Raw genomic sequence first — 27,102 nt, forward strand, 5'->3', positions numbered from 1 at the left:
AGGTGTTGTGAAACGGGATACCCTTTGTATAAACAATGCATGCCTTGCTAACAACTGTGCCCCCGAAGAAGAACTAAAAGACTGAGAAGAAGGGAAAATCCTACCCTAGGAGGTGCCAAAAGTTGAATAATTGCTAATAGGCATGAAGTCAGCAAAGATCTTCGGTAACTGGGGGAAAGGTAAAGGCAGCAGGGGGACATCATGACCACCGACCCAATTCAAGAAGAAAAAGACTTACCCCCCCCCCCCCCACCTTGAGCATGTGCTGTAGAATAAAAGAACACTGTACCTTTACTTCGAAGTGGGGAAAGCTTTAGCCCAATAGAAACTGTGGCAGATAAGCGACTACCAATAATAGTTTTGGGGAACAACTTTGGAAACTAAATATGTAAAACTAAACTGTATAAATTGCTTGCCCATTTAGGTATAAGTGGTGCTAGCTTTGTGGATTACCACCTAGCCCCCATCTTTGTGCAAACGTGAAATGGAATAAAATACCACTGCTCTCTGTGGATATTGGTGTCTTGCACACTAGGGAAACAATGCCACTTTTGGGACAACACTACTGTTTGGATATGCAACGTAAGATCATCCTCTTTTGTATGACTTCTTCACTGTGAATATATATGAAGCCAAATAGCATTTGGCTTACTTTCCCTAGCTGGGTGGTGCAGAAGTTGTGTCACATGTGGCTTTTTCAAGAGACAGAGTGCTCTTTCTGTTCTGTGAGTAGTCTTGTTGCTGTGCCTGTGTTGTGAACCTTAGCTCTTGTGTCCCAGTGTACCTTTTGGTTTCTAAGGCTTTCACTGTCTTTGATGTTTTTGAGATCGGGCCTTTTGACAGCTTATCAAGAACACTGTACCATACACTGAATGTATGTGTATATCCTGTGTGCAATGAAATCAGTTATTTACCAGTATGCCTGAGAGACATAATCTTCAATAAAGGGTAATTCTATGTCAGGTTGCTTGCTTTCTTCAAAAATGATACATCTATATGCTTCTTTTTAATTGTGATTTAGCTTTAACTAAACTGCTTCTTCTCAATTGCAAAACAAAATGACTTCTTCCTCTGTGTCCCAGACTGACAACTAAGGTATCCTGGAAAATGTAGTTTTAAAATATTAGTTTTTTATAGATGTGCTTGTATAGCTGAAGACTAAGCAATGGTGATACTTCTGCTTTTCCACCTGTAGGTGCTACCGAGAAATCTGGACTTCTGAGGTATCCTAATTAACTCCTTAATCTCTTCATGGTTTTGTATCCCTTTGACTAGAAAACAGGATGTCAATGTACTTAAAATAGCGTTAATTTGTTTTTCAGTTTTGCTTATCTACTTCCTACATGATAAATAGACTAGAGGAATACTTGTACATAGCTCCTATGTTCTCAAAAGCAGTAATTTTATTATTCTGGAGTTCATGGAAGGCACAGAATAGCATATTAGTATTTTCATCCATTTCATCCATCTGCAAGCTTATATCATGTTTTTAACAGTAACTGAATATTATGGGAATATTACTTAAGCCACATTTTTTTACTTGCAGGCCTATGTTTAAGGCAACCTGTTCACTTGAGCAGAGTATGTCTTACTTCTGTGAACTGATATATCCAGGCCTGAAAATAAAAATATGTTACTGTGGTAGTAAAGTGCTCCAACCTCTACCTAACTATGGTCTAGTTATTTTTTCCCCTTATTAGAAATGTGTTTTTTTGGCAAGAATAAAAAAACACTCCTGTTCTTGAGTCACAGCACTCCACTAAATGTAATGCCATTAAAAGATCCAGTGTGGTAAGATTTTTTTTTGTTGTTGTTGTTAAGACCGCATGTAATGTTCTACATCTCTGTATCCTTGAATGCTACAGAAGACCAGGAAAGTTGGGAACTGGTTTTACTTTGTACAGCCTTGCCAGAAGAGAAGGACTTGGTGAGGAAGAGGGGGGAAAAGATCATCCCAGTTCTGAGTCAGAGCAGCTGGTTAAAACTGAGAAGTATTATAAAATTCACAGAATAAGTCTTTTGAGATGTCTTCCTGCAAGTCATTCAGCCCTTCAGTATTAGAGTGCTAAAAGATCTGAACGTTAGGTTGTAGTTCACATGGGGTTTCTCCTCCTTTATAAAGAAACCTCCAAACAGAATGTCACCAGTGTTGATAGATGAGTGCTGGTTAAGTAGGTGTACTTCCTTGTAGCAGTTACTTTTGAACCAGAACCCACAACATTGTCTGAAAGAGGTCTTATGCTGGTATTTTTAGACTCTGTACTGCTAGTAGCCAGTAAGATGAAGGCTTAGGAGACTCATATCTGTATATTGAGTTTCTTATACCATTATGGTGTCCTTAACCGGTTGCATGGTAGTCTTTTTTCACTAATTAGTCAGATGGCCTGAGTCAGTGAGGTGTTCTGATATACAAAATGGGGAACTTTTCACCCTTTATGACAGTAAATTCCATTGCTGAATTTCACAGCTTAATTGAAAGGTACAACACTGTCTTGAACTATCCCATTCACTTTTGCCTTTTTCAGAAAACAAAACCTGAATCTGAAAAATATTGCCTTGATTCCACGAATGATGATGGTGTCTTGTACAAAGCAGTTGCAGAACATCCAACATCTATTCCTAAGTGGAAGTGAATCTCGTGTTGTGCTTCCCGTGTCTGTTTAGTGGAATGTACATGAGTTTGACATGAATCTTGAACTTCCACCTCAAAGCAGATAATGCAGAAGATTTTCATTCTAAGCAGATTACTCAGTTTCCTACCATGTTAGAGGAGCTTCACAATGGTATCTGTGCATTGCTTAAGGCTTGGTGATTTAAGTCCTGTGTATGAAAAAGGAATAAATTTTTATGTTCTTTGCTACCAAGTTGCAGTGTAAGACCATATGTTAGTGTTTTCTCCTGCAGTTTTGATCACTTAAGGATAGAGGTATTATACTGACAACTTGCTAAATGTAAAGTTGTGAGCTCTTGCAAATGACAGAAATTAACGCTCATGCTGTCTTTGTAGCTATTTAGCAGAATGGGAAGAACAAGTCATAAAACCCAGCTCCATAGCAGTGTGTGGGGCAAAAGCCTGATTTGCTGCAGCAGAAAAACACCAATGGGAACACTGGGATACAGATCTTCAGTCTCCTGACTGGATTGAAATATTTACTTTGTTGTTGTTTTCATTTATTAGAAATCCTCATCTATTAGAACATGGAATGGTATTGTCATAAAACTTCATACTGACCTAACTCCAATTTTTTTTTTTTATTTTTGATGGTAGAACTTACACTATGTCACTGAGTACTGAGTGTTCCCTCACACTTCACTTGCTTTTTATTTTTAACTTCATAGCCATTCATCAGATGCTTCTTTCTCAGTTTCGTGACAATAATCAGAGTAGAGCTATTGTGGGATAATATTTGACTTAACATGAAATTGTTCTTCAGTTCTGAGGGAAGAGCCAGAGAACATGTCATAAGTAATGATGCCTAAGTATTGTTGACTTGGTGAAGGCAAAGCAAGAGTTTCCAAATCTGATTAATTTGGATATAGCCATTGACAATTGCTGTAGCTGCTGCCAAGCTTTGTAAACGAGGCAGTGAGGGGAGTCTAAGAATAGGGTAAGACTCTATCTCACTAAGTATGCTACTTCACATTCTTTCTATTACCCTGCCAAGTCTGTTCTCGGCCTCTTCATAAAAACTATAAATGGGATCCCTGCAACACTGACTCATCAGTCGCCAATGTTCTTCAGTGCTGCTCTTCAGTTTTGTGCAAGAGCTGTGCACCCTAGCACTTGCTGCGTTTGTAAAAGTGCGGTGGAGAGCAAAAGAGTTGGTTCAGGAACTGTTTCACACAGCAGCGAGTGATCTATAGTTTTTTGGATGTTACTACTAATAAATGCTTATGTCAGTTACTACTAATACCTTTGTGTTCCGCCTGCAGTGTAGGCATTGATTGAGAGTAGTCAACAGTCTTAGTTGTTTGAGTGTTGCAGCTTGGCAGAGAGTTTTGAATTGTTGAGGAACTCCATGTTTTTCTGCTGAGTTTAAAATCTCTGGACCGATTCCTTGGTGTCCCCACAGCCATTTTGAGAAGACACAATTCTAGCAGCTGAATTATGAGCAGGTCTTCTGTTCTAGCATATTTAGCTATAAAATAAAATAATACACAATAAAACACAACTTCTTTCAAGCTGTGCTTGGTTTATATTCTTCTGGTACTATTCTAAGGATCAGATTACAGGTTTCTTTTTAATCTACCCTGTATTCCCTATATAACCTGATGTGCACTATAAGCCAACAAAGTACAATTTGCCAAGAAATTGTTACTTCAAGTGCCACGATTCAATACTGTTTGACTTGCATCTTATTTTGAATAACAGTAACTATAACTGAGACTTGCTCTTTTGTTTGGGTTTTTCTGTTGTTTTTTTACTGCACAATTGTGACATGACTGGTTTCCTGTTTGATTTACAGCACTTTGATATCAAGACACTGACAGATGATGTGGTAAGACAACTTAAGTTTTGCTTTGGCTATGCAGAGCTAATAACCTTATTGCTAAAGCAATAGAAATAACCTTATTGATACAAGAAACTTTTAATTATCTGTAACATAGCGTGAGTGGCAAAAATCTATGTATGGCTTTGAAGTATGTTCTAATCACAGCTAAATGAGTTTGACACAGGTAATTGTGCCAATTTACATGCGGTATAGTTAAGATATCTGTGACTGCATGTTTAATATTAAAGTTACTTGGGCTGCATGGCTAGTTTAGGAATACCATGTTTAACAAACTAACAGTTGCTTGTAAAACTTCTTAATAATGGTGTTAGGTATATTCAGTGTCATGCTAACACTGTATTTCTCAAACTTCATCTGTCTCTTGAACAGCAGATGAGGTTCTGTATCCCAAAGATTTCTTTCTCTTGCTATTGAATTTACCTATTTCATTGTCTGTACTATTCTTTTGTAGGTAAGAATAGTTTTTCTTAAAGGGGATAATTTTACAAAGTCTTTGAATTACCTAGGAAGTAATGTTCTGTAGGCACCTAAAGATCAGCTGTTACAACTACAGTGCTATACAGAGTTCTTGCTGAAGTACTTCTGTGCATAACTGAGAGCTTAAGTGTATAGAGTTTTGTGCTGGACAACATGCAACACAGAAACACTGCTGTTTCCTGGCTTAGGAACCAATGGTCTGCTTATTGTTGATTAGGTGTGCGAAGTTAGTAGTGTTGAACATGTTACCTCTACCTATCATTCCTAGATTGTCTTAAATCACCTGTTGCTATTTCTTTAGCAGTTTCATGGGCTGGAAATGGTTATTAAGAAATTTGAGTCTGATGGGTTAATAATAAAACTTTGATTCTATAAACTTGTGCTTTATTGCAGAGGGCTGAGGCAACGTTCACAGTTCTCTCAAAGCAAAAGTATTTTTTGGTAGACAGAACTTAAGTTTAGTAGGGGTTTTTTTGGTTTTTGTTTTTTTTTTTGTTAAAGGGGCTAGCTTGCTACCTTGTTGCACTTGGCCTTTTCTTAGCCTACTGGACTTGTCTAACTTGTAATGGTAGCTGCCATAAGTCAGCAGGTTTATTGTGTTGGTTGGAATACGGACAAAGAGCCTGATAGCTCTGTAGTAAGCAGTCTTCTCCCTGATTCCCTATATTTCTCAGAGTATACTGAAGGCCTGTTCACAGACTAAAGAAACATCACCTGCAAAGTAGTATCAAATTGCCCACATATATATTTTTTTTTTTTGAAGGGAGATGACAGCTGTTTAGTAAAAGGCTAACAGTAAAAAAAACCCCAAACCTTAAATGTTGCAGTGGTGTACACTTTTAAAGGTGTGTGTTTTGTTGACTTGCAACTTCATCTTGGAACAAGAGTATGCTTTCCAACTGACACTTTTTGTCCCTCAATCTGAGTTTTCTGTTGGTTTAGTCTTTCTGTGTCTGATTCGGGCAAACAGCTAATAATACTAAGTATCTGAGACCTAGGGAACTTAAATGTGGCTCAGAGCAGAATGGTTTTGACATTTCATAGCAAGCACAAAAACTGGCAAACGTATTTTCTCCAAATTCATTTTGTGACAAGGGGGAAAATTGTAGTAAGAAGATTAAGAAATTGAAGGTTTAAGATCACTTGATTTTGTAGCTTTCAATGAAATAGTGTATTTCCTTTCTTCTGATGGGCAATCATTTGCATGTTAACTTGCTTGCTGCTGCATTATGCTTTATAAAACAGATATGTTTTATTACTCCCAGTACAGTACTCCCAAATACAGTGTTGTATAACAGTGACCAAGATTTTTTTTTTTAATTTCGGTAAGTTAGCAACATTTTGAGAGTCTAAAATGCAGACTGCTTTTCAATATTTGAATTGTATTGGATTATTCCTGAGATGCTGATGAATTTTAGTGACAAATCCCCATTAAGTTCAGAAACACTTTGCTTTTTACACAGTCAACATATGCTTCTTTTAACTTGTTTGTTTACAAACTATGAAGGCAGGAATCTTATTCCACAGAGGAGTAGCAAGTAGGTATCTGAGAAATGATCTACCTGCAAGATTACTGTGGAAGCAAGCCTGTTTTCTGTCTCAAGTGCTTCCCATTCCAGGAAATGGTTTGTAAGGCTTATAAAGATTAAAAAACCTGCATATTAACAGAATTTTATTAAAAAGATATCTTATGTAGGCAAAAATGAAATATATACTAAAAGTCCTTGTAACACACAGTTATGTTGACTGATTTCATAGCAACAGCTGTAAAGAAAAGAAAGGCTGTATAATTTCTGGTATATAGTGAAACAAGATTCAGAGTGAAATGTGTTCTACACATTCAAGATGTGACTGCTCAGGCCTAATAACTTTTAATTTTCTATCATTAGTTAAATGATTTGCTCTCAAGAAAGGTAAAATCATCTCTGGGAGATTGAGCGTATTAGGAATAAGAAGTCATCTAATGAAAGGGATTCTTCTGTGTATCTTGGTTTATGCAAGTCTTTCTCTTACTAAAAACTCTACTGCTACCAGTGGAATTTCTCATATAGTAAGAACTTAACCTTGCAGAGCAATTTGGCTGTCAGAGAAAGAATATACTTTTTTAATCTTCTGGAGCTTCGAGGACAAAAAAGATGTTAAGAGGTCTTTGACTCAGAATCATTGGAAGTAACTTCTTTGATCTTATGTGAAGTATTTTTGCTGGTAAGGGAGAATACTGGTTTGCTTTTATTTCCAAAGATACTGAAATAAATAGATGCAACTCATATTCTCCTGTGTGTTCCCCATCCACTAAGAATAATAATTATTTCGAATGAAGCCATAGGATTTGTTCGACTTTGTATTCTCCTTCCTTCCTAGGTTGTTAATGTTCTACAAATTCTTTATTGTGTGTCAACATCAGGGTTTTACAGCAGACTTTCATGGCTGAGCTGCTGGTTTCTGTGACTAGAATAACTGGCAAAATGTCTGGGAGATAGAGCTATGGTGTAGTACTTGAGCAGATTTTCAGGATGTGAAATTCTGTTTACTGAGTATATAAATAGCAGGCAGTCAAAAACATGTGAACTTGAAAACTGAGGGTGGCAGTACTTTTTGTCCTACAGATCTATAAGGCAGAGTGAGGACACCTTGAGAAAGAGCAAAGCTATGAGCGATACTGCCTTCAGCCAGGAAATGAAGATTTCATACCTGTATATTTCTTATCAGAACTCTCTTAATAAATTGTGCTGAGTGATCGTCATGAGTGTCTTGATGGTCCATATATGCGTGTGTGTGTTTCTTCATGAGAATGGGAGTGGGGAGGGGAAGAAAGAAGACTGTTCAGTACTTCTAGTAATGCAGTTTAGGCTAAACCATAACATTTCTGTAATCCTGTCTCTTCATAATGAAGTATCAGAAGTCGTGATACTTCATTTGTGACAGACAATACATTTCATGTAGTCAGGACTTTTGTCAGATATTGGGTTGTACTCTTTGAGAATAAAGATCTCCTGTAGTGCAGTGACATCCTCTAGTAATATATACTCCATAAACTTCTCTTGGGTGGAAGTTTTGCTGTTTGTGTGATGAAGGAAACAAAGATCCAAGCCAGTTGTTGCTTTGTAGCATTTTGATCTGGAGCCTTTAGGTTAATTTTTTTTTCTAGGAACATCCCAGAGCTTTGCATAGGGATTTGGGATGGTAACAGAGGATAATATTTTACCACTTCTGTCTAATGAAATTGGTGTAGATTGGTGTACTTTGTACAGCTGGAGAAACAGAATATGAAGAGATGCAGCAGTGGTTCTTATTCTTGTTTCAAGGGCATCAAATCTGTTGGCCTCAACTTTAATGTGAGAGGATTTGGCATGACATGATTTATATGCTTTACATGTTCCAGGCATCACTGTTCTTTGTGCTAAACCAAAGTACAGGAACCACAGAGCTAGTGCCAGAAACATCAAATCCACATGGTATGATGCAGCTGTTGAGTCGATGTGTTAGCTTGCATCCAGACCGATGTACTTCATGATTAATCTGGTAAGCCCTGTCTCCAAGAATGAAAAAGAAAGGAAAAAGCCAAGGAATCAAAGGCTGTGGTCGATGAAGGAACTTCAGTCCTTTGTTTCTTTTTCAGTATATCATGAAGTGTATCTTCCATGGCAAAGCCACTGTACTGTTCTTCTGCTTACCTTGGAAAAGGATAGCTTTTTTGTGAATTCTTCTAAGAATTTTTTTCATGACTTCAGATAATGTTTCATCTGTAAACTCCTTTTGCTGTTGGTTATGACAGGCCCGCTTTCATGACTCTCATATCCTGCATAAACATAATTAATTCTCCATCAGCTACCTGCTAATTTGGTACAGCAGCTATTTTTTTTCCTAAATGCTGGGGTCCAATCACTGCAGTAAATACAGTCTAAACAGTGTTTATAAAGAAATATAGCTTATGTTCGTAGTCTTTGTGTACTTAACAAAATGTAGGTTGAGATTTTTGATTAGGTCCACACTTTAAGTATGGTTAGCATCCCTTCTTAGATAAAATCCTTGGCTAGATGTGTGGACAGTGTGCATAGTAACTTAACTTTGGAGGCCTATAAGATGTGGCATGCAAGCTTTTGCTCCAAATATGGGCAATAAGAAACACTTTATATGCAAAGTCAAAAATAAATTTTTAGTCTCATTTTACGAGCCTAATCTGTATACAATAAACAGCTGTTGTTAGTCAAGTTGCATTGATACCAACATTCATAGTCCACATTATCTCAGTAAAAGTCTCATTAAACGCTGTTGGAAGTTGTTCTACAAAAACCTCCTAGTATTTATTGTTTTTTCTGGTGTTGTGCTTAATGTTCCATTGCCTGTTTAGGTCTGAGGGCTTTAGTGTGGATATGGAGAAGAAAGATAAAACCCAGATATGTCATGTTCCATCCTCGATGTAGGTAACCTCCACTGCTACCCACTTCCTCTCTGTGATCATAAATAAGACCAGCCATGCTAGTCAATTCAGCTTCATTTGTTGGTTGTCAGAACATTCACAAAGCAGAGGTATTAGTAGCATCCCTCAGAAAATAACTGTTTTCTCCTGTTTGGGTTATTCTAGGAGTTACCATCTGCAAATAGTTAATCACTTCAACATAAATTGTTCAGTTAACTGGATGCTGAGTTGTAAGCACTACAGTTTTGAGAGTTACAACAATAACTTGAAGTAAAAATGATTGAGATCTATTGTGGTATTTGGTTTTTACACTTGGTTCAAATTCAACAATACAAAGCAATTAAAACTCTGCTTTTAAATAGAGCATCTGTATTTATAAGAATGATACTGAATATATTGGCTGACTAGGCATTCTGCATATGTCAGTTTTGTGTTAAACATGACCTCCAGTTGTTAGCAGCCTCAAAGATGGATAGTCCTATGAGAATTCCCTTAGCAAGTCTTGTTTCCTCAGTAGTAACTGATGCCATCAGGTTTTTCCATGGATGTCCCATTCTCATCTGACTGGCTGTCCTTTCTTACTGAGAAAGACATTGAATGAAGGCTGGAGTGAAGCAATGGCAGAACTAGGGAATTATTTCAGTGATCCTGAATGTGGTTAGACATGCATCTGTTGGGTTTTATTTTTGAGGAATTTCTTAATATATCAATAGATGATCTGATGTGTTAATTAAGGCGGTGGGGAGGGTATGAGGGATGCAGGATGGCAGGGAAGTAATACCTTTCATTCCTGCATGCATAGCAGCTCTGTTAGGAGGTGATGTCTTCATAAGCTGTTGAGCCAGCAATTAGTCTAGCAATAACTAATCCATTGATTGCTGCATTATCAAGTGTGTAAGTTCAATAGACACTATTGTCTTACAGAGAATGGTATAAGAAGTCTTCACTAAGATCAAACTGAGAGCACAAATAATAGATGTACTTTCTAGGGACCTTATCAGAAAGTGTGATGAGCCAGAAGGTTTGTACTGTGGATCTCTTTATTTTCAGGTCCATGATGTGTGCATGAAATCACTTTCTTATTTCATAGGCTCTCAGTGGAATAACAGAGAGCCTATGAAATAAGAACAAAATAAGACTTCACCACTCATCCTGTGATGGTTGCTTCATTTTGGCTCTTACAGCTATTATTCTTGCTACCAGTGATTCAAATTCTGGTACTTGATTTGCAGTCAGCCTGAAACCAACTCTGAGGGTGTGAATGCTGCTTATCTAGCCTTGTCATTTTATCTCTTTCCTTAGTACTATGTATCATGGCTTTCTATATATTTTGAGAACATCTAGAATACCGTTAGTATTTTCAAACAGTGACGGAGATCGTCGTATAACACTTGATAGCAGGTTTGTGGGCTTTAAGCCCATTTGGACTCGATAATCTTAAGGGTCTTTTCCAACCTAAATGACTCTATGAATGTTTCTAGTATTTTAAGTAGCAAAAATTGTTCCTATGCTAAGAATATCTGATCTTACTGGCAGGGTGTCTATGAAAGTGTGAGTCCTATTGGGCAAAATAAATCCTTTGTTCTGTGAGGGAAGGAAAATGTAAGGGGGGAAATTAATCCTGTCACCCAGCAGAGAGGAGGCTGCTGTAGCTTCAGTTACTGGACTGTGGTCCCTCTGACTCATGGTCTGATCCTGTTGCTGACACATGGGCCTTCATACAAACGTGCACACAAAGTAGAGCATCTCGCCCAGGAAAATAGTTGGAAATAGAATTTAATAAGGTAGGACAGATGGTGCTGGTTGAGGTGCAGGACATGGCCACAGAAGTGTACCAACTAGGAAACTGTTTACACACCACTGGCCCTTTTTATCCCCATATCCTATCATTTTCCCATGCTTGTTCCTGTCCAAATCACTGAGATCCATCCTTTTCCCTGTCTTTGGTTCTTCCCTTAAACAGTGCAAAATAAGTCTTGCACAATCCCAAAATGTTTTTTCTCTTCATCCCATAATGTGTCTTATACCCTTAAGAAGTAACAGCCCTCAGCCTGAAAGGTGCTCTGGAGAGCTGATCATGTTGACTCATGGGGTGGTTGTCAGACCTGGACATAGGGCAGAGGGTTTGCTGGGATAGCCTTGGGAGGAGCCTAGACAGCATGTCCCTTCCTATGAATCAATAATTTGGGTTCTTCCCACCTGTTATTGTGCCTCTGTGTTCTCCTGGGCTTGCAGAGATAAAAGTTTGATGGGTTAATGGTTCCTGTAATGAGTTTGGGAAGAGGCAGGTGAAGGTATTATTTGGGTTCCACCACCCACTGTTGTCTTTCTGTGCTCTTCTCTTTGTGAGCAGATGGGCTTTTTAGCACATAGACTGAAGAGACAGTCCTTTCCTTTAGTCTTTATCCCACTGGGTGCATCTCCTTTCCTCTCATCCTTTGTACAGATAATGGGCATTGAAGACAACTTTTGATATGTCCTACCTGTGTCAGTTGTTTTCTTTCAAGCAATTTCTTTAATGTGGCTGTTTTTAAAAATATTCATTAGAAATTAAATCCCTATGGGATTTGAATATTGGTCTGATAATACCACCTTTGAAATAAGTGATCACATTTTCTTGTACTATTAATAATAAAAAAGTGCAGCTCAGATCTTTTTGGTACTGTGTGCACAATTTTTTAATATTTAAAGTCATGTGACAACTTCATTCACTCACATACCTTGCCTGCCAGGTGATTATTGAGACAATTTTTCCCTCTGCAGATGCTGTCAGCACTGTTACTGTGTACATACAGTAACTTGCTTTGCACCTCATACACTGCTAGAGCTTGTCAGTAGGGTTTGGCTGCCATACTTCTGAGGCTGTAGTTTCACAGAGCTTTGTGATGGAGCAGAGCAGTGGAAGAAACACTACTGTAAGACAGTTTTAAACTCTATTACAGTGTAAGGGAACCATAATGGAGTTTCTGCCAAGGCTCCCTGAGAATCTTCAGGGTGGTAAATGTAAAATGCTACTGAAAAACAGTCTCATGGTGTTGTCCCACAAGCAGGGTTTGGTACCTGGTGTGCAATTGATGCCAGATATTGAAAATCCTGTGGTAGATTAGAAAGTCCTGTTTTAAATTAAGTTAGTTAGCCAAGATCATTCTGATCTTTCCTATTCTTCCTGTTTAATGGTGCCTCACCTGGAACACCAATTCTGATCCTTTCTGTTCTTCCTGATGGATGGTGTGTCCCTCTTGGCAGGAAAATGAACTACTGACCCAATACAGAGCAACTTAGCGGTTGAAGTGAGGAGGGGATACCTCCTCAAATGACCACCGAAGACCAGCTGAGGCCCCCCTGCATGTGGAGGAGGCATCTGATGTGTCATGGTTACGTAATCCTATGCATACGCATTAGATAGCGTGAATATGTACTAGGTAAGAGTAGTTTAATAGATTAGATGCAATTGTTGCTGTATAAAAGGGACACACCTGATGAATCTGGTGTGCTTGATTTGTGGAAAGTCCACCAAGCACCCTGCACAGAATAAAGCAATATCTCTCCTGAGTGTGTGAGATTGGTCTGTAGCACACTGGGTAACAAATCTGCTTTTAGGACAACACAATGAGCCAATCTTACACACAGAGCCGAGATCTATCTTTATTTCATGTCTGCGCAGAGACAGGTGCCAGGCGGTAAATCCACAAAGCTGGCACACCACACCAAAGAAAAACAATGTATTTATTCTGTTACATGATTAGTAAAAACCCACCTAAATTTACATTCATTGGTTAGTAGTCACCATCTCATCTACTACTGGCCAGTTATATTTCAATTAGCCTCACTTGCTATGTAAATGAGCATGCATGCTCCTTGCAGTGGGGGGACAAGTTTTTCCAGCCTGGAATTGAGTGGCAGGTCTAGATCCTTCCCTGCCACCTTTCCCTTTCCCTTTCCCTTGGTTCATGCTTCTTTAGCAGTCATCCCACCTTCCATGCCTTCTGGGATAGGATGTTGCCTTCCATCAGTGTTTAGTTCCCTCTTCAAGGGCATAGTCCTTAGCAAAGCATGCATCCTTTATACATGGTAATCAGGCTTGCATAGTGAAGCTATTGAGTAATGGTCCTTCTTAAAGGATGAAGTACAATGTTTAACCCTAAATTGAGTAGTATCACCAGGCTAGGCCTTAACTCAAACTGTATGACTACAATGTTAACTCATATTCATGTGTTGACCATGGTTTACTTTTCACTGTGTTTCAGTTCTGACGTTAAGATTTTGTTTCAGTTGCCTTGCCGTTTTTGTCTCCTGGAGAATGTGAACTGGCAGAATAAAGTACACTGCTTTATAGATGTTCCAGCCTCTGGTGGTAGGAGGCATAAAGACATAAAAGCTAAGATACATGCAAACAGCTCGTTGCTTTAAATTTGAGTTTATGAGAAAAGACTCCTCATGCCTTTCGTGCTGGGGGATCTAGTCTTAGGAATGAGAACTGTGTGAATTATGTTCAATGGCTTCTCTGCTGTCCTAGTTAATTTTTTGTTTATCTTTTCCCTCGTCTTCCTCTTCTCTCCTACCTTAAAAAATCCCCAAACCAACCAAAACCCCTGCCTTTTGACCAAAAAAGACTTAGGGTTGTCTTGGTTAGTTTTTGCTAACAAAATAGTAGTGTCTCTGTGTTATGTCTAGAATTCGGGTTACATTTGGATAGGAAGCTCTTCCTACCTTCAATGTTTTTTTCTTTCCAGAGTTAACTTTTCTTTTTAGTTACTTTCACTTCTCCTTTCAATATCACATAAGTTTTAAAATTACAACCACTGTGCAGCCTATATTGTGGTCACACGGGTAATTCATTTTTTTTACAATTTAGAAGATAATAGTTTTTAATGAATATTTCTGCAGTATTTTTGTACTCAGTATTTAATTTTTTTACTATTGTTCCTTTTTAGATTATGAATCTGAACTATAGTTTTCCTCATCTTCTGTAAGACTGTGCTATGATGATAGGAATAGATTGTTGTTTGAATTAATGAGCTGCTTAAAGATTCCCTGTTATGTTTTTGTATAGTATGTTAAAAAAATTCTAGCTTTCTCCTTTGAGTGCCCAGAAGTATTTAATTGCACTCTTATTTTCTTCTCACTCCTCATTGCCTTTGAACTCTTAACTCTGGATAATCTACTCTGAGTACCGTCAATGCGTCAAAACAGGTACTAGTTTGGAGAATGTCTAAGAGACTTTACTGTGGGAATGCTTTGTATCAAGACCATATGAAGCATTGTTTATTCTTTGATTAGTTTTAATGTTGGCCCTACAAAGACCTTAAGGGAAAAGTTTGTCCCTTTCAGAAAATTACTGTCCTAAAGCTCTACTCCTGTATGGGTCTGTATGTATTTATTGGTAAAATAAATACAAAAAGAGGGTAGACATCTTCAGAAAAGATAGAAGGTCGCACCTGCTTTAAACTGTAGTGACACTTTGTATCAAAGCTAACTTTAGATATTCCCCATTGGTTAGGCTGATTTAAAATGTTTTTAATGTAACATGGAAGATTATTGAACTATATTTTTGCCGTTTCCTCCTCTATGCGCTGGGATCGCCAGCAGCATCAGTGGTAGATTTCATTACAACCAAGCAATGAAATTTCTATTCTTTCTGTATAGTGCTTTCTGTGGACCATGAAATTATTCGCCTTATGGAATGTTGAGAGGTATTAACTTTTTTGAAGCACTATCAATATATAATTCTAAAGAGAAGTGTATATAGAATACACACACTGTACTGCTGTGCAGGTCTTGTGAATTTCCTTTTTTTTAATATATGGAAATCTTATTTTTAGACTACATGGTTATAAATTATTTAAAGTAATTTGTTTGACACATGTTTAAATGTGCTTATAATCCTAGTGTCTCACTTTGTCTTATATGTTTTGCCTGATCAAATATATTCCAAGAGTGTGCTTCCCCCCTCTAGGACAAGTGGTATAGGATTTGGTGAATATGGTGAATATGAATGTTACGGCCTAATCTGTAATGTTGCAAAACATCTACCGTTCAGTCTAACATTCAAGAGGTGCTTAAAAACAAAGCATAAACCAAAAATGTGAACAAGTGAAAAGTAAAAATGTGAACAGGTGAAAGGAAGTGAAATATCCCTTTTCAAGGATGAATGGGCTCTCATCCCTGAATTGGTGCTGCCTGTTCCTAGTGGAACAAGAGTAGCTCTGGGACTGCATGGGATATTTCACAGCAGAGACCAGGGTGTTTCTGCCTGGCCAGAACTGCTATTGCTGCTGCTGTGTGGAGCAGGGGAAGGAAGAGGGGACACTTGGGGAACACAGACTGTAAGGAAGGAGCTGAGATTTTTCAGGAGAGATGGGATAAGAAGTGTAGGGCACACCTCTCTTAAACCTAATTTAGTCAATTCTCTGCTGACTGGACCATGGGCTGAAATCTGTTATTTCAGCCAAAGTATCTTCCCTCTACCCCTGCTTCAAGTCTGCCTACAAAGAATCTTCAAATGTAATGGTTTGCTTCTTAGGTTATGCAATCGATAGTGAACAGTGGGGCATGGAGAAGCGACTAGCTAAGTTGTTCTTTGGAGCAGGTGTGCTGCCTTTCATCAGTGCTCTGTGAAAGCCATTGTTTGAGAAGAAAAATCTGATATAATACGATTTTTTTAAGATTCTAGTCTAGTCACTGCAGTTTGCAATCTGGCTTCATCCCCCCATACTTACCATAGACTTCTGATTTTAAAGACAGGAAGGGAAATTGCTGTCTGGTCAAGTTGTAAGATAGATTTTGCCACTGATGACTCTATACTACGCTTCCAATGATGATGTTACCCTCCCTTTTGCTTTTGTTGCATTCTCTTTCTTCCTGGGTCTTGCCTATGTAATTATTCCTGTAGTGTGCTTTTCTTGTTGCCTGCTGGTTTGATATGACACTGAAGGGCCCCATCATCCATGCTGAGCTCTTTTATGTTTATGCTGTATTAATTTTCTGCTTTTGCATGTTCTTCAACCATCTGTATGTGAGTGGCTTATAATCTTTTCTATGTTCCAAAAACAGTTCTTTTTCAGTTTTGAACAGGAAGAGTTAAAGTCTTTTTTGTTTTCCTCTAAACCTCTCTTAATGGATGTCTAATAGTCAATTCTTGCTCTGACTAGAGTGGAACACTTGTACCCAATTTTTGCTACTAATTTTCTTTGCTCTCTCTGATCTTAATTCCACAGACGCTATAATAACTTTATTTGTCATTTAGTTTGGTAACTTTGATGTACTTCTTAAGTGATATCTCAAGATACTTATCTTCAAGATATATTGAAGCCTCAGAATATTTTTGCATAGCATTTCAAAGATGTAAGTCTATTGATATGGTTGAAATCTTGTCCAAAATTTCTTATGCGTCAAATGCTACTGTAACTTTCTTCTGTGTTGACAAGTGTAATATTGCTGTTCACATCTGTTCAAAAGGCTGCTACAAAGATGATTAAGATTTAATGCATCTCATTGAGTATGTCAGCTGCTTTTGTGTTCTGTTGGTCCTTGCCCATATACATTAAAACACAAGCTCTGACAATGAAAATGTTTAAAATTTCACTTAGTAAGTGTTTATTGAAAAGCTGATAAATATATAGCCAGTAAAAAACCCTACAACCCAAAACAATTTTCCAAAGAAGTTTTTTGGCTCTTGAAGGGGTAAAGTCAGAGCAATTGTCTCATGTTGGTAATAAGTCCTAAGGATTATTCCTGAAACTGTGAGTGTATCCTACTTAACTTTATTAAAGGAGCTGGTGGTTTTTATGCTTCTCCTAAATGAATTTCTAAATAATTGGAACACAGAAAGGCACTAAGTTTTGGATAACATAGTGCAAATAAAAAATAAATAGAACAGTGTCTTAGTTATGCTAACCTGTCATTTAATAAAAAGTAGCTTATTTGCATATCTGTATATTCTAATACAATGTCAGGAGTACAGCTGTTTCAGAGTAACAAAAAATATTTTAAAACTATGCTTTCGGTAAATAAGCCTGCTTTTTCATATTCTACATGTAATGGTTGGGAAGAACTCTTCATAAATTGGTTTTGTAGATATCTTTTCCTCCAAACTTTCCGTAAAATTCTCATGTTCTGCATGATTTCTCCATAATGTAATGGGATTCTGGTCTGTTAACTCAAGTGCTGAGGCAACTGACCATTATATGTATCTGTATGAAAACCCTTTAAAATAAGACACTTAAATAACAGGCAAGTTACCACAGAAAAATAAGGATGTTAAGCTTCCAAGAACACCCATCTTAATTAGGGTTACATAGAATGGAAACAGTATGTGATACCTTATACCTTTTCTGTTTTCAGTTGGATAGATTTGCCAGTATAAGAATTCCAGGAAGTAAAAAGGAAAGACCTCCTCTGCCGCATATGAAGCAGTCACATTCTACAGATTGGTCATCCACACCTATGGATGCGGAGGATTTTGCTCCAAAACCCATGTCGGAAAGAGAAATCATAGCGTTGTTTGAAAAAATGATGGTAAGAGTCTTACGCTGATTTCTTTTATTTAAAGAATGACAGTGTGACTAACTGACAGGTGGAGCGTTCTTTTGTGCATGTGTTCTGATCTTTACCTGAATTATTAATGTTGTTGTTATGTGTTTTTTAGGGCGTTTCTCAGGGGATGAAGTCTTTAAATTACTTTGACAAGATTTTCCTCCCAGTATATTTAAAATGGAAACTAAAGGTTTTTGATTATTAGAAGTGATATTATGCAACAGATTTTGAGGAGCAACAAGAAATAGGGAATCCTGCTTGCTTTCAAGACAACCTGAAACTTTTACAAAAGCATTTTATGCCTTGAATGTCATAGCAGGGTTTTGTTCTGAACCTATATTCCATCTCACTCTTGCACAAAAAGGACTTAAGGTTCTTGCCTCCGAAGCAGCTTTTGTCTGCACATGCTGTCTCAAATTTGCTTCCTTCCTTCCTTAGCTGTCATTGTTACTGTGCTACAAAAGAGAGTCGCTTGCTGGAAAGATCATGTGGCATTGGTACCACCTCAATAGGTTGAGGTTTTTTGTCATCGTGATGATGGCATTTTGGGCAATTGAAAACTAAACATGGAATGGCCATGAGAGAAGAGAGTGACTGCAATCTGAAGAGCACAAGAGGACATTAACAAGGAGAGTGATGCCTAGGTTATTATTTCCTTCTCTGCCTCACAGCAAGTAACAAGTAACTCTTGAAACACAAAAGGACTACCAGGGGCTGGGATGTGGAGGAAATTAAATGTGCTATGAGAGAAGTACCTTTATGGAATTTGTAATTCCTAGTACTCAATAATGTTAGTTTGGTTTTGAAGATGCTTTTGTGGAACTGTTGAGAACTATGACTGAGAGACAGGATTCAGGAATTTCATGGTTAAGCTTCTGAAGGGGAGGACTAATTTACTGCATTACAAACTTTTGTATTTGTACTTGTTCTCACATGGTTCATTTTTCTTGGTTTACCTTGGTGTCTATGATATTTTACTTCTGTTAAGAAAGTTCACTGTGAATGCTAGTTGCTCAAATGTTAGGAAATGGAAGAGGTTTTTTAATAAAACTTGAAGGTATGCTTCCCTGCGTGCACCCCCTGCTACATAAGCGTAGGTTGTATTTCTCTACCATCCCACGGAGATTCTGGTGTAGGATAGTGTGTGATGTTGAGACTATGCCATAAAAAAAGGAATAAATAAATCCTAAGAAACCTTCTACTGTGTGTCTAGGTAAACAGAAATGCTTATAATCCATGGAACCTGAAGCAATTAATTCCAATTTTATAAGTACTTTGCAAAAATATGTTAAAGTAGTGATGACATACTGGATAATTTGAATGCTTTTCTAGTTTTGTTGAATAACAAAGCACTTAAACTGTCTTTGATAAACTACTTTATCAGTGTTATTTTAGCTATAACGTGTAATATAGAAAGGATTCTTCAGATTATCCACACTCAAATGGACTGGAATAAAGCTAGTTTAGTCACAGTATATTACAAAGCTAATTATATATTGTAGGCTCTAGTTCGCTGTTCTGATCAAATGAAGTGATTTTGGGAGGGTGGTGAACAATTTGAATGTTGTAGCCAGGCTCTTAGAGTTAATTTTGCACACAATAAAAATAGTCAATTGGTTAGTACTGAAGGGAGCAGTTTCTGACTTCTGAAGTTTCACTGAGTGTGTTACATTATACTTTGTGTTTTCCTGGATACATACTGCTTCCTTCTCCCAACCTTTTATACAGTGGCATCCTGAGTGGTTTTGATAGCAAAAGTTATGAAAGCGCTCCTAAAACTGGACAGTTAAAGCTAATAATTAACTGTCATTTAGCTCCTTTTATTTCTGTTAGTGCTATTAGGAAAACATCTATGTGAAATGACTTATTTTACAAAGAGGTATTGCTCACCTGTAGAATAACTTTAAATGATTTAAGAAGACATAAAAGAAATGAAGTATTTTATAAACTAAGCCACATCTGACGTGCCCTTTGTACTGCTGAATACTTCTAATCTGTATAAGTCAATTGCTTTAATGATGTTTGATTTATTAAAAACAACAACGAAGAAATTATTTCTTACTGTGCACACAGGCTGAATATTTCCTATAAATAAACATGCCGTTACATCTAGGATTATGGAATATAGTTTGTACTGATAGGTTTCTTGCTTCCCCCTTTTTTTTTTTTTTTTTTTTTTTTAATGTGATTAGAAGGTAGATATTTTTTTCAGGAAAACCAAGCTCTTTGTTTTCTCCTTGTTATTTAAGTTCAGAAGTTATTTTTCAGAAAAATTAAAAGAGCAAGTCTGAAGGAAGTGCAGAACTGCTTTAAACAGAAGAATGAACTTTGCAGTAGCTACAGGCTAATGTGAAAAGCTTTTTTTTGTTTGTTTGTTTTCCTTCGTCCTTAGGTAGGATATACATGCATTTCAATGTTATGAAAAAAACTTGTGGCATGTTGCAGGCACAGTACTGAAGATGTGATAACTCTCAGGAAACACTGAGAAAGACCTAGCCATATATGTTTTTGAAACTTAAAATGGAATACTTTAGTTTCAGTGTTCTTACACTTGTGTTTATGTAGGTTTTAAAAATACAATTTAAGTATTAAATAAAATACAGCTACCCTTATTAAATATACATGTAAAGTGTATTTTCATTTGAAGCCAGTATTGCTATACAATTACATCCCTGTGGAGAAGAATTCTGAGGCACAGCGTTCCAAAGACATTTATTGGAACTTGCAGAAAACTCCAAATTTATCTGGTAATGTCAAGTTGGACTTGATTTTAGTAATTTACAGTATGGGTTGCCATTTGTGTATCTCAACAGATGTGTTGCCTGGTAATAAGAATAGTCATAAATATGTTGTTGTGTATTTAAAAGAAGGTAATTAATTAAACTGAAATACTACATAAGATGAGAAATACCTGTAACAAGCTAGGATAACAAATGAAAGGCTAGAGGGAATCCTAACATTGTAGTAGTTTTGGCAATCTGATTGATTTTGATTTCCCCCCTCTCCCCCTTTCTAAGCTAAGGAAATGTCTTAGATAAGGCGTAAAGATTTTTGAGCAGTTGTTGAGAACTTAAAATTGTAGTATTTTTCTGGCTTTGAAAGAATTTGTTATTGAAAAAAATTTAAAGAAGTAAATTGAAAAGAACTTCCTTACTTGTCCTTATTTTAAATGCTTTTTAGCAGTCCCCAAATCTTTATGTCCAAACCCATATATCAATGTCAGAATTCAATTGTAAAAGTCCTGCCTAGTTATGTAATTAACTGCTAAATGCTTGACCAATAAATTAAAATATTTAGATTGATTTGTTGTGCAACTGGTATAAATTTTTGGGTTTCCACCTGACCATTTAACAGCATGCTTAACAGCCTTCATGTACCCTTCCTTTGAGCAGACAATTACTTAAGGTTTTTGTTTCTGCAATACTAAAGGCACTACTTTTTGTGGTTGTTTGTGTTCTTTCTCATCTTAAAAAAGCTGCAGTGAATTTTGTAATCTTTGATAGAGACAGGTAACTTTAAATATCTTTCACTTTTTTCCCAAACGGTGTATACACAGAAAAAAAAAAATTTCCACTTTTTTATGTCTTGGAAGAAAATGATTTCTTTGCATATAATATATGATCCTAACAGTGTTTTTAAGGTATATGTATTTAAGCCTGGTTTTGTTTTTGTTTAATTTTAGTATGAATATTTGAGCCCATGCAGCATTTTTGGATCATACCAGGTTTCCCATCATTAAATAAATTATAGTATTTTTTTGTTTGCCTTTCATCCAAGAAAAGCTAGAAAATGCAGCATGCCCATTCAAGATAATGCCCACAACATTTGATTTAGTATGAGGTAACTTGCAAAATATTCAGGAATATGTGTGTCCTTATGCACTGCTAGAATTTTGGTTTGGGCCTAAGCAAATAGTTTCTCTGTGAATTTTTTGATCAAAGCAATACACTATTTTGAGGAGCAGAACTATGAGAAAAGATTGATGATGTGTGGCCTCCTTTCTTGCAGCTCGTTTAGATAAAGATGTTTTACATTGACTTTCAGATGTAGGAAGTAATGCAAATAAGCAAGCTAGCTGCCAAGGAGGCAAAATGCTATATTATTATTGCTTGAATGAAAGAACTTTTTACAGCATGCACACTGTACTTATTTGATACTAAAAATATCAAATAATTATATAGTGTATATATAGTATCAAATATACGAATCTGATACTATAAAAACACTATATAGTATCAATAAATAATAAGTAATAATTTAAATGCATACTAGACTGAAGTAAGGATCTTTTTCTAGTCCTTAAAGAAAGGAAACAGTAACTTGTGTGTGGGGGAAATCCAGAATCTACACAAAATTGTCCTAATTGTACTTTGAAGAAGTTCAACTTAAGGGGTCAAGCATTTTCTGCAATGTCTTCTCACAGTTCAGATTTATACAAAACTCTAAATGTTTCTAGGAACTGTGCTTGGTTCTGTCATATTCAATATGGAAACTAGTGAAAGACAAGGAAACAAGTTTCAGTATAGTATAAAATTTTGGTCTTTAGCCTTTTTTTTCTTAAAATTTTAAGGTTATGAGTTTGCTTGCTGTTTGTCTGTCTTTGATTTCTGACTAGGTGAAATAGCCTTGTTATCAAGATGGTTACCCACTGATTTTGTAGTGTTGCTCCTGCCAAAGCTGGTGGGGATTCACCTCGTGAGTCTCAGCTGAAAATAACTGCAGTAATTCTTGATAAGCTTGAGTGACCATAGTAAGGCTGCATGTGCTCGTGCCTAAATTGTTTCTTAAAGCTTTTTTTTTTTTTTTTTTTTTTACATCCAGCATGATAGGAAATTTCATTCCTCACAGATGTGGAACTGATTACAATGATCAGAGCATTTCTAGGCTGGAACAGAAGTCTCTGTGTCAGAAATGTCAACAAATAGCTGCTATGTGGCTTTGAATGTGCATCTCCTCTTTTTGACCTCTGGGTTTATGTTGAAATGAATGAATTGTGATGGGTTTTTGGTAACAGTTGAAGTTGTTGATTTAATGATGAAATCGTCAAGAATTTGGGCCTTACCTATTGCAAAGGTGAATATTATTTTGGGAACTACTCTCAGCGCAAAGCCGATTCCGCTGCCCAGGACTAAGTATTTGGGAACTGAGGAACAGAATTATAGAACAAATGGATATATCATCAAAAAGATCTTTCTAAGAGACTGGTTTGAGTACATTTATAAATGTTTTAGGAAGTGTTAAATAATGCTTTTCTGTAGTTTAGTGTGTGTGTATGTGAAACTGTAGATGATTTCTAAGAAGAGATTATGCTAGTAATGGTTATGATGCACTTGTTCATCCTGGCATAGTTGACTGGTTTTTTTAGTCTGAGTTGCTAGGGAAGATAGATAAGGATTTTTACGGTAGTTAGTAACATGTAACTTTTGAAAAGTTTTTTGTGTAACAGCTTTCATTTGCTCAAGTTCTTATTTTTGTGTCTTTATTTTTTTAAATCAGTCTCTTATAGTTAAACAACTGTGTTGCTGGATGACATTTAAAGCTTTTTTTTTTTCCCCCCTCCCATTCTAGGAAGATATGAATTTAAATGAAGACAAGAAGATGCCATTGAGAGAAAAGGATTTTAATACCAAAAAAGAAATGGTGATGCAATATATTAGCACTGCTTCGAAGACTGTAAGTAAATTTCTCTGAAGTACACAAAAAAATGACTTAATGTTTACATTATTTCCTACTGGAGAGAAAAAGTGATGCATGCATGTTAGATTCTTTTGACTAACTTTTGTTTCTCATAGACACAAACATTTTTAGAGGGCCCTATCATTATTTTACAAGCTGCAATGAAAGATACTCACTTGTACTTCAGGTGTGTCTTCTGAACACAGAAAAGCATTTCTTTTTGGTAAAGGTGTGGCTATTAGTGGAGATGGAAAGATTCTGGAGAAAACTTCTTGGAAAAGTTTGATGTGAACCTTTCTTCTTTTCTAGCACTGTTAAAAAAGAATTCCTTAACTGATTAGCCTTTTTCATACTTCAGTACAGAATTAATGTTTTGATGCTGTGTAATAGTTGGTAACGAAAGTGTTGCACATGAACCCAATTAGTGTCCATTTTTTACTTATAGGGATAATTATTGGTTGTTTTAGAGAAGCGCAAAGAGTTGTGTACTGGGCAGTTTAAGGATTAGGTTGGCATGTGTACTGGGCAGTTTAAGGATTAAGCTGGCATAAGAAAAACTGCTTAGTTTTTTGCAAAGTGGGGACTGACTCCAGTGCTAAATGTTGCACTGCTAATATTTTCCTTAGACCTTTTGATTGTTTTAGAATTCATATATTTGATTCTTTGACTCTCATTGCTCCATGCATGTAGAGATATAAGTAAAAATTGCCCATATGTAATTAAATACTGAGAAAAGAAGACATTAAATATAGTAATTTAATTGAGGTATTTATCTTATTGTCTACTTCAAATGATGTAGCTTATTAGTGTAATGCTCTAGCACTTTTAGAAAGGTAGATGCCTAGTGCAGGACTGAACTGTCTGGAGGCTATTTTATTTAAGATTAGTTTATCAAAGCTACTAGTCCTTCTGTAGCATAAAAGTTCCTTAGTACTGGAAGATTGGGAGGTCTAGCCTGTTTTTCTGTTTTTAGAGATATTTCATGGGAAATCAGGAAACTACAGGCTAGTAAATCTCACAACATTCTTGAAGTTTCTCAATCCAAAAAAACCCCAGCATGTCAAGGTTTATATGTCATTGATACCCCTAGTCCACACCCATTTTAAGACCTCAGCTGTTTGATCTAAAAAGTAATGTGATAATAGGACATGGCTGGCTCTGCAGAGTTGCTGCATCTGCATTTATTTCTGGAATCTTAGCATCCTGATGATGGTGATGTTAGGACTCTTTCTCAAGAGAAAGGTTTTCGTGTTTTTACTTCCTGATATTTAATACTTGCAACGAACTGAAGCTTATAGCAGAGTAGGTTTCATTGATCCTTCTTTCCGAGTGCCATTTGCAATAAAGATTTGTTTTTTGTCTTTGGTTGTGATCACACTTGTTTTTTGGCAATGGAGCTTCCTGCACTATGCCCAAAGCAGCCATACAAGGTACTCTATCGAAGAGGACAGGTCTGTTTCCTCCCCCGAGGTAGTGATGCCTCCCCCAACAGCATTTTTTTTCCTTTCTGTTCCCCTCCTCCGCTGTCAGCCCACGTATCTCCCTTTCTGCTGTGGGAGATCACTGAAGACTAATTCATGCAGGGAAACTCTTGTCTTTACTGAACTCTGTTTCTACTGTTGTGTTCTCACTGGAAATGACATTCACCCATTGTATAACTGGGAGGAGGTGTTTCTGTGATGCATAGATTGAGCTGCTTGTTACAGTAGTGCTTCAGATGAATTCAGCTTAGTGCTGGAGCTACTGGGATGGAAAACTCCTTCCCTCGTCCTTGCAAACTCTTTGTTCCTGGCATGCTCTTTCACGCCTCAAGTGAGTTGGACTGTCTGAGTGCCTTCTCAGTCTAGAGAGAATAGTGCACTGCATTCCCAGGATACTTGGCTAAATTTTGGTGTACCTTGACTTGATAAAAGAGTGTCATACTTTTTCAGAAGAGCTGAAGTGCCATATAGCTCCTGCCTATTATGTGCAACTAATCCGATCTCGGGTCTTTCTATGAGTGATACTGCAGTAACATCTTTTGATAGTTCATACTTCTCAAACTGTAAGGAGACAAGTACTAAGCTATATCATGTTGGGACAAATATCCTTATTTGCAAATGCTATGCAGAGTACTGAGCAGGTTTCATTTAAAGCAGTTATCATTATAAAAACTATTAAAATGAACAACAGAGTCTGCACCTTGAATGAATTGCTGAAAGTGAAGCAGCCTCAGGTGATAAAAGCAGACTCCACTATAGTCAAAGCTTCATCATTGACCTCACTATCAGGGTTTCTGTTTCTTAGAAATGCACAACTCCTTTCCAATATTTACAAAGCACATCTCTGTTACTGACACATCTAGAAATTATGCTGGGTTTGGTGGGGCTGTGCTCAGGTGCTTGTGTATGGAGTACTGTGAGCTACCTCTGTATGTGTGAGATGTTTAGAATGGATCCATCACTTAAGGACTCAAAGTTACTTAGAAATAAGCAGAGTTCTACTGACATGCATTGTCCAATACTCATTCATTTCACTCCACTTTGCTTAGACACTTCTTGAACAGTTAGCTTAAAGCATGCTTCTGTATATATGTCTGCGTATGTTTGTAAGTATGCTGTTACCATCACTCTTTATAATGTGTTCAGGGGTTCCCTGTAGAAGAATTGCTAAGAATAAACAGTCTTGGGGTTTGGGATACTAGTAGTACTTACTGAAAATCTGAATGATAGCAAAAATTGTATGCTTGGAAGAATTCTGCTCAAGTGCCTCAGTATTCTGCTAGTACTTTCTTGTTTTCTTGTAATGTATAGTGTTTAGATGAAGCCTTATTTCTTCTCTTAAAAACCTTATCTTAGAGAAGTATATCGCATATTGTTTAACCATCATGGCTTGGAAATCTTGAATGAAACTTCTGTCTGCTGTGGTGTCATGTCTTATTTGTCAGGAAACAGTTGGAGAAGGGAACAACAGTTGTGTTTAAAGGCTATTATGTGAGTGTGAATTCTCATCTACCAAAAGCAGTGTTGTTCTGCTTGTTGTTAGAAATTGTTATGTCCAATGTATTTTCTGTGATTTTGTAGCTGTTTGTATGTATTATGATTATCTGAGGTTAGAAAGTGTCACATTTTTAAGTGCTATATAAACACATACAAAGATGTTCCAGCCCAGAAAAGTTTTAAAAATCAATTTCCATGGAGTTAATACTCAAGTGGAAATAAAAGCAGCATTGCTATAATGTTACTCTACCATAAGTTTTGCTGTTCTGTATGTTGAACACACGCAAACTGGGTTTTTAAAGTGAGTTTTCTTCACAAGATTTTGTTTTTGTTGTGCAGCTTACTCGCTTGTAATGTTTTAACTGAATTAATTAATGCTGACTTCATACTGCATCTGCTCACAGACCAGTTGTTCTTCAGTTGAGCAATTAAATTTCTAGAGGCACTGATGCCTCAAGTTATTTCCTGTTTCTCAGTTAACTCGAGCATTTTGAACTTAAGC

The 27,102-nt window shown here is 36.9% G+C and overlaps 1 protein-coding gene across 5 annotated transcripts in view; it reads left to right on the plus strand.

The window, feature by feature from the left end:
• Positions 1-27,102, plus strand: part of DIAPH3 (diaphanous related formin 3) — a 238,535-nt gene that overhangs the window by 5,891 nt on the left and 205,542 nt on the right. For 4 of the 5 annotated variants that reach the window (XM_069802607.1, XM_069802608.1, XM_069802603.1 and 1 more), the window contains exons 2-4: positions 4,467-4,499; positions 17,755-17,928; positions 23,515-23,619. In XM_069802607.1, coding sequence (XP_069658708.1) covers positions 4,467-4,499; positions 17,755-17,928; positions 23,515-23,619 — 312 coding nt within the window. The remainder of the gene's footprint in view (positions 1-4,466; positions 4,500-17,754; positions 17,929-23,514; positions 23,620-27,102) is intronic. The other variant, XM_069802605.1, reaches the window with a different exon arrangement.

Source organism: Haliaeetus albicilla, chromosome 15 (genome assembly GCF_947461875.1).
Source record: "Haliaeetus albicilla chromosome 15, bHalAlb1.1, whole genome shotgun sequence".
Lineage (NCBI taxonomy): Eukaryota > Metazoa > Chordata > Aves > Accipitriformes > Accipitridae > Haliaeetus > Haliaeetus albicilla.